General features: G+C 44.4%; 1 protein-coding gene across 24 annotated transcripts in view; it reads left to right on the forward strand.

The window, feature by feature from the left end:
• Positions 1 to 9,213: 9,213 nt before the first annotated feature.
• RNF6 (ring finger protein 6) overlaps positions 9,214 to 12,448 on the forward strand; it is a 34,755-nt gene continuing 31,520 nt past the window's right edge. For 15 of the 24 annotated variants that reach the window (XR_013362903.1, XR_013362906.1, XR_013362910.1 and 12 more), the window contains exons 1-3: positions 9,215 to 9,518; positions 10,236 to 10,318; positions 11,961 to 12,171. Coding sequence is in view for 9 of the 24 variants with exons in the window: in XM_077868347.1 (XP_077724473.1) it covers positions 11,979 to 12,171 (193 nt within the window). In the remaining 15 variants the exon portion in view is untranslated. The other 9 variants (XM_077868347.1, XM_077868338.1, XM_077868342.1 and 6 more) reach the window with 9 other exon arrangements.

Consider the following 12,448-nt stretch of genomic DNA (forward strand, 5'->3'; position numbering starts at 1 on the left):
TTATATACCTATACCTTACTTACTTACCCCTTCCCTCACCCTAAGGCATATTAAAACCCTCAAGAGAGAGGAGTACCACAGGTGTTTTGGAAAATGCTTCTCTTTTCCTCAAACAAGTGGGAAGACAATTATATGATAAGTGGGAGACATAAATTATTATGGGTTCCTATAAGATCACATAGAAGGAAAACATAATCAAGGTCAACAAGTCAGTGAATCTTCTCCGGAAGTGGAGATGCTAGAGCTTATGAGTCCTAAGAGTTATCTTGGCAGAGAGTGATAGGATTGATTTTCCCAAATAAAAGAACCAAGCTAGGCTAGACATTAGCCAATCTTGCTCCACTCTTCTCCCTTTCCTGTCCTCCTTCACTACCAAAAGGTTTTTCCTGAAGAATACTCTATAAATCACTGACTCATGTTCTGTTTCTAAGATATAAGATTGGCCTGATACCTAGAGAAATCCAAGGAAGCAAGGATGACCTTTTGGAGCTGAATCATCTGCTAGGTGACTGGCCATAAAGCCTTTAGTGGAGTTTTGACAGTCCTGGCACATGAAAAGCGCAGCTGCTAAGGTTTTCACTTGTGGAGAGTTGGTATGTATTGCAAGTGAAAGAGAATGCCCTGGCTGCTTGTCTGGGATTTGAGAGATATGGAGGAAGTAGTTACTATAAGGGCAATAGAGTTGGATGGCTACTGCCGGGCACCATTGATGTACTGAGGAAAGAAAATGGCAGGCTCAAGTCACTTAATCATGAATTAAAAGTGAAATGTGAGAGTCAGAGAGCATTCCTGACAGCTGGTCCAGGTATAACTTTGCCAGAGCAGCAGAACTGCAGGAAGGTTCAATGCTCAGTCAAGGTAGATCTGCTCTGCCAAAGGCAGAACCCTGAGAGGGAGGGAGTGGGACCCTGAGGTATACAGATCTCATTGTTGAGTAGATACAGCATATAAACTCCCATCCTCCCCTGAATTAATCATCACGCAGAAGTGTTCCTCGTCCCTTGCTATAAGATAGAATCTTCCCTCCCTTGCCATGCAGAACTCTTAGATGAAGACAAGGATTTTCCACCACCTACTTCTGGATACCAAACCAAAAACCTGGGGTTGCATTTCACCGTGATTCAATTACAGATGTGCTTGTTGTGCTGTAAGTAGAGAGGGTTTATAAGCCAAAGAGCAATTGTCTCTAAATAACTTTTCATCAGCAACTATAGGGAGAAAATTTCTGAGACAGGACCACAGTTGTCCTGGAGCAAGGCAGGTAGACCAAAAAGCTGGAGAAAAGAGAATTTGTCAGTATAGAGGCATTTCCCCATGAAACAGGATTTAATTCCCTGGAAAGCACCTCAAGAATGTTTATGTTATGCTGCTAATGGCTCTTAGAAGGTTGGAAGGAACAGTGGCTTACATACATTAAATGAAGTAGAGATGCCAGAACTATGGAGGAAGAGATCAAAAGGCTAGAAGTGAGCATGTGTCTCAGTCAGCTTGGACTTTAGCAAAACACCATAGACTAGGTGATTTTGGAACAACAGATATTAGAGTTCTGGAGACTGAAAGTCTGAGATTACAGTGCCAGCATAGTTGGGTTCTAGTGAGGATCTTCTTGTGGGTTGCAGAATACCAACGTTTTTTTTTTTTTTTTTTTTTTTTAAAAAGATTCTATTTATTGACAGAGCACAAGCAAGGGGCAGAGGGAGAAGCAGGTTCCCCACTGAGTAGGGAGCCGGATTCAGGGCTCAATCCCAGACCTGAGCCTAAGGCAGATGCTTAACCGACTGAGCCACCCAGGTGCCCCAGAATACTGACTTGTTATATCTACACATGGCAGAAAGAGAGCAAACAAGCTCTATAGCCTTTTCTTATTAGGGCACTAATCCCACTCATGAGGGCCCCACCCTTGTGACCTAATCATCTTCCAAAGGGCCCCACCTCCTAATACTCCCACAATGGGGGTTTGACTTCAACATATGAATTTGAGGAGAATACAAATAGTCCATAACACCATGATAGAATGGATCTACTATGGAAGGTCAGAAAGCCCACCAGCTGATTATCTTTCTTAAGAGGTCCCAGAAAAAACTAAGGCAATAAGAAATTCACAGGTGAAAGGGCTACCAACATCATTGAGATTGTTCCCTGTAGGCTGAGGCTGATAAGAGATGGTGTTACAAAAATGGGCTTCCTGGTAGCAAAGGGGCTTAGAGAATATCAGAACAGCAGAGGCCAGGTGACAGCATTTAGCCATCAGAAGCACTTAAATATTAGAATCACTTAATTACTGGAATGGGTGGCCAAGTCAGAATGCTGGCTGAGGGGCCTGACCTCAGCCATGAGGATCCATGGAGGATCCATGGACCAACAGGATCCATGGAGAGGATTCCACAGAGAGCGAGATGGGCAGGTAGGAAGATTAGTGCTAAAAGTAAGTAAATAGAATATGATTCTTAATTAATAATGGGCTAGTAGAATGTTAAGGTCAGGCCTCACAATGGAAAGTCATGATCTTGTGCAATTTCTGGACTAGACTAATTTCTTAGGTTGGGAACCAACCAGCTGAAAGGAAAGTTGCATTCTTATAAGGAGGGACCAATAGCAAGTCAGGTAATAACTGGAGTTCTGGCCACTGTCCTCAAAGGGGTCAACTGAGTCCATGGCCTCAGTGATTTCCCTGGTTCTCAAATGTATCCTCAGAATTAGAATGCTTAGCTGTTGGTAGAATTCTCACACTGGTTCCTTGAACTACTATAGTAGGAAACTCCAAGAAGTAGTCCCTAAAGCCATCCCTCTTCACCAAGATAGTAAATAAAAAAACTGTATTGCAGGCCAGAGGGGATGGCAGAGATTAGTACCATCCCCAAAGTCTTTAAAAATGAAGATATGTTGCTCCTTGTCATAGTCCTATTTAATTTGTGACTCTGACCTTGCAAAAACTTGATGGATCATGACATATGACAGTGGAGTACCACAAACTTAACCAAGTACTCTGCATGCCTTGGTAATATATTTTTGCTCTAGAAAGTGGGAGATAAAGCCAACAGAGAGTCAGGGGCCTGCCACATCAGTGAAGGTTTTAGGGGTCCAGTGGTCTGGGCATGCTAGAACATCTCTAAAGTATGGGGCAAGGTATTGGACTGTGCATTCCTACTGCTAGGAAAACAGCAGCATGCTCAGAGGTCTCTTTGGACTTGGGAGGCTGCATATTAACTGCACTTGGGAATATATTTATCAAGTGATTTAAAAGGTTGCTATCTTTTAGTAAGGCCCAGGGCAGTAAAGGTTTCTATGGTAGGTGCATCCTATGGCACAAGCAGCCCTGCCCCTGGGCCAGTTGAGCCAGAAGATTCTCTGGTGGTAAAGGTATCTGTTGTAGAGAAAGATGCTGTTTGGTGTTTCTGGCAAGCCCCAATAGGCAAGACATAGCACAGGCCCCAGGGTTCTGGAGCAAGGCCATGCCATCTGCAGCACAGAACTATTCAGCATTTGAAAAGCAGCTCCTGTCATGCTACTGGGCCCCGGCAGAAACTAAGCATCTAACATGAGACCCCAAGTGATCCTAAGTTGGGTTCTGCCAGACTTACAGTGTCAGAGGGCCAGATGGTTGTAGCAGCAATGTGCTGTAAGTATATTTCACACATCTGGGATTAGGCTCAAGCAAGTCCAGAGAGAACAAGCGAGCTGTATAGCAGGTGGCTGAGACCCCCATGTCACCCACCACTGTTGTATCAATGCTTCTCCCACAACACATATGGCAGGGGTGGAGGGTCCCTGTGACCAGTTGACACACCTAAGCTTGGCTCATGCATGGATGGGTCACCTTGGTATGGATACAAGCTGAAAATATCTGCTACTGTGATTTAGCCCCACTTGGGGGTGGTTCTGAAAGAGTGGTGAAGGCAAATCTTCCCAGTTGGCAGAGCTTTAGGCAGTGCATTTAGTCATTAACTTTGGAGATAGAAGTGGCCAGGGCAAGGGTGTATTCTATAGTGAGGAATGTTAGCTTAGCTTGTTTGTCAGGAGGTGGAAGAAGAAAGATTGGGGAAGGTTGCAGAAGAGACAGAGAGTTGGATTTGTGGGAGAGCATAGAGTGTGAAGATCTTTTATAGCACATAATGCCCATTAGAGTGTCCACTGTAGAAGAGGCACTAAACAACCAAGCAGATAGGATGTGTAGGCCAGCAGATGTCAGCCTAGGTAGGTGGCCACCCAAGTTCTTATGCAGCGGGCTTATGGATGGAGTAGCCATGGTGGCAGAGATGAAGGGATGTGTGGACCTTACATCTTGTACTGTCTCTCCAAAGCCAACATAACCACTGCTGCTACTAAATGTCTGATCTGTCAGCAGCAGACACCAACGCTGAGCTTTTAAGGAAGCCAAACAGCTGCTGTGTGGCAAGGTGATTACATCAGACCTTCCTAACTTGGAAAGAGTAACATTTCATCCTGACTGGGTTTGACATGTATTCCAAGTATGGGTCTGCCCGCAGCACTTCATCCAGCACCACTATCCAAGGATACTGACAGGGAATCTCACATAATACTGCCTCAGATCAAAGTCTGAAATTCTGATATGGGATCTCACATAACCCTGCCTCCGACTGAGGAAGGAAGACATTCAGACTTTACAGCAAGTGGGTGTGGTGGCGGGCACTTGACCAGAGGCTCCACTGACCATAACACATACCATACACCACATTGCTAGAGAGCTGTCAGATTGATGGGGTGAAACTATGGCCCTATGGAAGGCATAGCTGAGGCTCCAGGTTTGAAATGACCCCTTGTAAGGTTGGAGCATTATCCTTCAGGATGCAGTATACTTCGCGAAGCAATGGCTGTAATAGGGGCCAGTGTCCCTAGTAGGTAGAATATATGGATCCAGAGATCAAGGGACAAAAGTAGGAGTGGGCTGCTTCCCATCACTCCCAAGGATCCATTCAGAGACTTTATGTTTCTTGTCTGCAACTTCAGGCCCTGCTAACCTAGAGATCCTGATACTCAGACATGGGATGCTTCCTCCTGTGAGAGTCCCACTAAACTTAAAGCTATGGTTGCTCTCTGGTCACTTTGGGCTCCTAATGCCAGAAGACTACAAATCATTGGGAGTTGGGGCTACTGCTACATCATGGAGACAGAGAGGAATGTGCTTGTTGCTCAGGAGGTCCTCTAGGAACATTTCTTGGTATTCACATGCCTGGTTGTAACTCTGAACAGTTAAATACAGCATCTGCAGCCTGATAAGAACATGATAACCAAGGCATGAAACCCCTTAGGGAATAGTACCTGGGTTAATCCATCAGTCAACCAACCTATGCTAGCAGAAGCGATAGCCCAAGTGGAGGGGAATCTAGGAGGGTGCTGGAGGAGGGAGATAACAACTATCAGTTATGGCCTTGAGGTCGACTGTAGTAGTAGGGACTGTAGTTTGTCCCATTACCTTCCTCTTATAAAAAATTTCCCAGAGATTGTGACTAATACAAATTCTGGAAAAATTGTGCTTGTATGGAGTAACAATGTGCAAAGTAAGTGCTCTAAGCATTACAAAGGGCAGACTAGAGTGAATTCTGTGTGTGCTCTGCCCAAATCTACTTGACAAGCTATTTCATTTATATTTCAGCTGCTCTGAGTGTTGGATAACAATTCAGGTTGCCACCTTCCTAGAGAATTATACTCCTGCCCCTGCAATGGCATTGGGGTACAAAACCATTGTACCAATGGCATTGGGGTACAAAACCATTGGTCTTCTTGGATAACACTTGCTGTCAATTTTGTGGGATCAGCTGAGGTTCATTCTTATTTCTTTGTCTTCCTGGCCAATCCTGCTTCCTTCATTCCCCTTCTCCAGAGAGCACTTCCCTAATAAATCACTTGAATATGCATCCTTGTCCCAGGCTCTATTTCTTTTTTTTTTTTTTAATTTTTATTTATTTATTTATTTATTTATTTATTTATTTATTTATTTATGATAGTCACAAAGAGAGAGAGAGAGAGAGAGGCAGAGACACAGGCAGAGGGAGAAGCAGGCTCCATGCACCGGGAGCCCAATGTGGGATTCGATCCCGGGTCTCCAGGATCGCGCCCTGGGCCAAAGGCAGGCGCCAAACCACTGTGCCACCCAGGGATCCCCCAGGCTCTATTTCTAGAGAACCTGAACCAAGACAGTCTCTGGCCTACTGGATGGATGGTGAAATTGATGGGTGGGTGAAAATTGATGAGACCAGTTTTGGATACTTTGGATTTCCTTGTTCAACCTCCACTCCTTCCTTCTTCTAGTGTGCCATCTTGTAGAAAGGCTGGAACACTAAAAGTGACCTGACCCAGACTTTTCTGCAACTACAGTTCTAATGCAAATTAGATTCTGCCAATTAAAATGTATTCACCAAGATGTGGAAAATGGAGCCAACACAGAGGCTGTATTTCTACCCATTTGAGGCTATTTCTCTGATGGTAAGTGAGGTTATAGAGAGGGGAGGATTTTCTGCAGTAGGATGCAGCACCCAGTTATCAGCTTTGATGGTGTTAAGAGACAACTGAAGGCTGTGGTGGCAGAGATTCTCAGAGGTTGGGTTCCAGATCACTGTACTACAGCAGCTGATGCAGTTACCTCCTTGACGCAGGACTTCCAGGTGCCACCTTAGGGGTGGTAGCTCTCCTCTTCGGTCAGTTCTGTAAGAGATGCTCCTTCCACAAGTACTTCAAGGGTTGGATTTAATGCGTTCGTGAATCCTTAAATAATAATGTTGAAATTAATCATAAACATTTCTATGATGAACCTGAATTTCTCTCAGCTGTTCCTATACTGGCTACAAACTCAGTAAGATTTCAACCAAAACTTAGATGTCTAAATCAACTATTCAATTTTGCATTTTAAGTTTTAATTAAGGCTACCATTGTAAGAAGCCCAAATTATTTAAACATTTTAAGTACACAAAAAACCAAATACACAGAGCATCTTTTTAAGGTCATGGTTTAAATTCTCTTAACACCTTTTTATTCTTAATTGTAAAAAGCCCTGAAGTTAAAAGAGGTCAGGTACCATTCCAGTAATCTCAGATTCATCAGACCAGAGATTTTGGCAGGTTATGAGACTTGAAATACAAATATCCATGATTTATCTGTCTGTCCTAATTACCAGATCTCATTTCCCTTGAGAATTAACTCATTTTATAGTTAACTACAAAAACTGTTGGATTCAAGTTACATACATTATCTATTTACTCACAAAAATCTGCAGCTTCTCACCAGCTAAATCACTTGACTGGATTTTACATTTTTTGACTCTTAGGATATATACATGTCTTTCAGTTGAACATTTAAAGGTATTTGTACTCGATGGACTAGTACTCTTTAAAAAATTGTGTAGGGATGCCTGGATGGCTCAGCGGTTGAATGTAGGCCTTTGGCTCAGGGCATGATCTTGGAGTCCCGGGATCGAGTCCCACATCAGGCTCCGTGCATGGAGTCTGCTTCTCCCTCTGCCTGTGTCTCTGCCTCTCTCTCTCTCTCTCTGTGTCTCTCATGAATAAATAAAGTTTTTTTAAAAAAATAAAATAAAAAACTTGTGTAGACTATTTCAAATGACTTCTGCTTGAATTTTGGATATCTCACCTGTGGCTTTCTCTGACTTGTACTCACAATTTCTGAGGTCATTGCTTCAATCCTGTGTGCAGAAAGTTTGCATTTTTCTCTGCTCACCCATGCAGTAAGCCAAGAGTAGTGTGCCAGGAGCTATGCTAGATTCTGGGACTATGAAAATGAATAAAACCATTTGTTCAAATTTATAGATTTTAGACTTTTAGTTGGAGGAGATGTATAAATTAACAGAAAATCCTTGTATTTGCTCAGTGGCTATCTTTTTCCATTGAAAAGGAGGGCAAGGACCTTTTTTGTCTTATTCTTTGCTATTATTACTAGCACCTAATATGTAGTGGCACCCCGTATTGGACAAATAAATAAATATATGCTTGAATAGTTATACAGAGGGAGCTATGGGAGCCCCCAAAGGGACATCTGCCTAGTTTTATGTGTAAATATAGGGCTGGAGGGTGGAGTGAGGGTGTCACTTCAGAGGTATCAGAAAAAGTTCCTTGAAGATGAGGAATGAGCTGGGTCTTGAGAGATCAAAGAAATTTCAAAGAAATTAGGTAAAAGTGGGGTTGGGTGTTGCTTAGGAGTTCCTATATGATTGTTGAGGAATTTCAAGTAGTTCAAGAAGAGATCAGTCTATAGAGGTATGCAGTAGAGATGTCCCAAAGGTCCTTGCAGACTGCATTATTCATATATTTCCATTTTAGTATCTATAATGATATGATTTTTTTAAAAAATTTGTCTATATATCCCTACTAAAGCCATAGTTCATCCATGCTTAAGACTACATCATCTGGGGCAACCTGGTGGCTCAGTGGTTGAGTAGACGTCTGCCTTCTGCTCAGGTCGTGATCCCAGGGTCCTGGGATGGAGTCCTGCGTGGGGCTCTCTATAGGGAGCCTGCTTCTCCCTCTGCCTGTGTCTCTGCCTCTCTCTGTGTATCTTATGAATGAATAAAATCTTAAAAAAAGAAAAAAGACTACATCATTTGTCCAGCCGTTCAGCATAATGGTGGGGATAGACTAGCTCCTCAAAAGTTAAGACAGAAATGAATGAACGGGTTAATGAACGAGTGAATGACGAACAACAGTAGCGTGCGCTCGCTCTGCGCACACATCAAGCCTCTGGATGGTAGGGCTGTCAGGAAAGGAGCGTGCACCAGGCCGGGCAGTCCTTCTCAAGGGCTTCCTTAATGGTGAAGTGAGTTTGGTTAAGTGGCATATCTAAGCAAATAAAACGAGGGCCATGAACGCGAGGAGTTTCCAAGTGCATTCCTAGCGGGAAAGTGAAGAAACACAAAAGCACTCTGGAATGGCTGGGATTTGCAGTTTCCAGGTGCCCGTGAGCAATCAAGAGAAGAGCCTGGCTGATGAGTTACGTGGTACCCGGGCAGGAGGGAGGTGGAACAGATGGCTGGGGGGGCACTCCGTAGCCAGGCTCGACAAACTGGCCACAACATAGCGCAGGGTAGGAGCTATGCCTTCCCAAGGGTGGAAAGCAGCTGCAGGAGCGCTGAGCCGCCCGGCATTTGGCTCTCCACGAGGCCCTGGGACCACCCGCCGGGCCTCGAGCACTGACCGGACGGAACGCGGAACGCCAGCGTCCTACACCCCGCCGGACGCAATTTTCAGTAGCACCGGCGAGCGCCCAGCCGGCGGTGCAGCGTCTCTGCTGGTCCGAGGGGGGCCCTGGCGGCGGGGGCAGAAGGGCTGGGGCCCGCGTCCTTCCTCCGGAGCCGCCCCGCCAGCTGGACGACCCCCAGTTGCCACACGGACTTCCGGCTTCTCCTTTCAGTAGACGATTACGGGGCGCAGCGGCCTCCGGCGGCGCGCCCCTCTGGCCTCTCGGTCACAGCCTCCCAGGACCCCCGGCGGAGTGCCGCCCGCCGCCGACTCTCCTGTGGGCCGGAGCAAGACCGCCCGGCGCCGGACGAGGTGGGCTGGGGCGGGGGGCGGGGGGCGGGGGGTGGGGGGCGGGGAGAGGCTCGGGGCCCGGCCACTACTTCCGGGAGACGCCGAGGAAAGCACGCCCCGCTCGACCCCCCCGTCTCTCTTCCGATTGGTTAGCTGCGCCCTTCATGCGCTCCCCGCACCGCTGATTGGCTCAGCTGCGCCGTCCGTCACCTGCTCCCTGTGGGCATCCAGGTCGCTAAGGGAAGCGTTACTTGAGGCTCGGTTGGGAAGAGGTTGGTTGGGCCCCGGAGCCCGGTTTGTTTATTGTAGTGCGAACCGTGCACTGGCGCGAGCTTCCGTCGCAACGGCCGGGGAAGGAACCAGTAGCGGGACGGAGGGCGGGGGTGGCGAGAAAGTGAAGGTTCAGGAGGAAGCTGGAGACCCCTAAGCCTGGTAACGTCTGAATGGGAGCAGGCTAGGAAGGCAGGCAGGCCCTGGCGCGGCGGCGGCGGCGGCGGCCGCGGTCCGGGAGCTGTGACTCGCAGGAGGGAAGGCCTAGTTTCCGTTGTGGGAGAAGGGGGCCTTGTGGGAGGTGCGGATGACCTAATTGTTTGGGGATCTAATTTTCTAGGTGAGTGTCTCTCAATCCGCTGAAGATTTTGCTTTGACTTTGCAGCAGAGCTTTGACTTTGCTAGCCATTCCTGTCCTTCAGAGAGACCACAATTCTCGAATAATTCAGTTCTCTCTTATTGCTTCAGATGGGCAGCTCTCAAAAAAAGCACAAACAATTGAAGGACGGATACCATGCCATATATTAAAAGCATGTCGAAAGGAAAATAAGGTATTCCTTTTCTTTCGTTGTGGTTCATCGTGCAAGAAAATTACCATTTCGAGGAGCAGCTCTTAAAGTTTTGAATAATATTCGGCCAGCTTGATTTTAGAACAGGTTTCAAATGTTTGGGTTGTTGAGTACAAAAATCCTATTACTGCTGTTCCTGTCGAGTGTGGTCTTTGCTCGTGATGGCCTAATCTTGTTTGTTCTGAAAATGGAAAGAAATCTTGAGTTTTAAAACATGTTAATTGGCGTTAAACGATGGGGTAGTGCCACTAGATCTTTCCTTTAAAAATATATAATAATCACGTAATAAAATCATTCAATAAGTCCTAGTATTTGTATATAAATCATGTAATAAAATCCTTGAATTTGTAATCAAATGTTAGAACGTAAGTGAAGTTGGAGAGTTGCTTACTCAGGTGTAGTTTAGACGTGTAGACCAATTTACTTTATATGTAAAGTGATTTGCTTCAGCAGTGAGTCAGAGCTGCAACAATTGCTTCACTGGCCACTTAGCTATTTGATTCTCCAGCCTCGATTAAGTCGTGTGCCATATTACACATACCCTTTATTAACATCCAGACATTGTCAAGGAATAGATTGTTTCATCCACAGAAAACTCAAATTAGCTCTTACAGGTAGACCTGGGCCCTAGCTTGGAAAATTCTGATTTAGGGTTAGAGATGAGATCTGGGCATCTGTATTTTCAAAAATTCCCTCAAGTAAGTTTGCTGTGCGTTACCAGGTGAGAACTGTTGACTCACTAAATACACATGTTTAAGAAATTCTAAAGTATTTATGAAACAAATATAATTTTCCCCATCAGTTTCTTTATAGTTTAAGCCCCTAAGGAGTGGCATTGAAGTATAATCCAAATACAAGGTTTGCCTAGGCAAGGGCAGGAAGTTTCATGGGCCCTCAAAAACCTCTGGGACTAACAATTCGAGGCCCAGGGATGAGATTTGCTGTGGGGAGACACAGAGTGCTCTGCTGTACATTTCCAGCCCTCAGAGCCATGCATTGAGTACTGTGTCCTGTTAGGTGTAAGAGACCAACTCCCAATCTGTTCAGTAGATACAGTAGGCTAAATTATTTTTACCTCAACAAAGTACAGTGGAGTATAATATTACAAACATGAGTTTTGTTTTAGGAAGAATACCTTTGCTGGAAATAAATGTAGATGATAGCCTCCCAATAGCTCTTTGCTTACGGAGTAAAGAGGATAATTTAAAATTAGGCTTAAAGTGTATAATTCAGCTTAAAATTTGTATGCTAACATGAAGTACCCAGATATTTGAAACATCAATGTGAGGGCTTTTAGATCAACTTTACCAGAGTGAAAGAGGTAAAAAAAAAAAAAAAAAAAAAAAAAGGATAATCACTTTGGTCTTCAGATATTAGAAATGAGTGATAAAATAGATCAAGTCTGACTTAAACAATGGCTTTGAGCAAAGAAGTAGGTCCAGTTGAATTCTATTGCCCAGAAGCTGTTTTTCATTTTACATGTATTCTTCACTGCAAGGTTTGGCATATGAGATATATGGGTAGAGGATGAAATTTAAAAATGAAAATAGATGTAAGTTAAAAATATGAAGCCATGTGTAGTCCCTGACTAACAGTTTGAATCTCATATATATTGTTTGAAAAGAAAGCCAGGAATCTCAGTATGAATCCGTCTAGATCTAGATCGCATGATGGTAGTGAAGAAGCCTCATCTCAAGACCATAATCATCGTGAAGGTGAGAGAAGATGGCAGCAAGAGCGTCTCCACAGAGAAGAAGCCTATTATCAGTTTATTAATGAACTCAATGATGAAGATTATAGGCTAATGAGAGACCACAATCTTTTAGGCACCCCTGGTAAGAAATGGGTAAAAGAGGAGACACCTTTGTTATCATTGTAGAAAGGAGTTTCAAAATAAGGAGAGTTTTCCCCCTTCTTCCCTCTCCCAAAATATAATGCACCATTTTTTTAATTTAAGGACTGTTTAACAAAATAGAACATCACTGGCTTACTTCTATATTTTATAAGTAAGTATGAATCTTAGACATGAGGCACAATGCCTCATACAATGCCAACCTAACAAATAGCTTATTATACATAATGGTGTCAAATATTTACATATATGGTCCTCTT

The sequence above is a fragment of the Canis aureus genome, chromosome 24, assembly GCF_053574225.1.
Source record: "Canis aureus isolate CA01 chromosome 24, VMU_Caureus_v.1.0, whole genome shotgun sequence".
In the NCBI taxonomy this organism is placed as follows: Eukaryota; Metazoa; Chordata; class Mammalia; order Carnivora; family Canidae; genus Canis; species Canis aureus.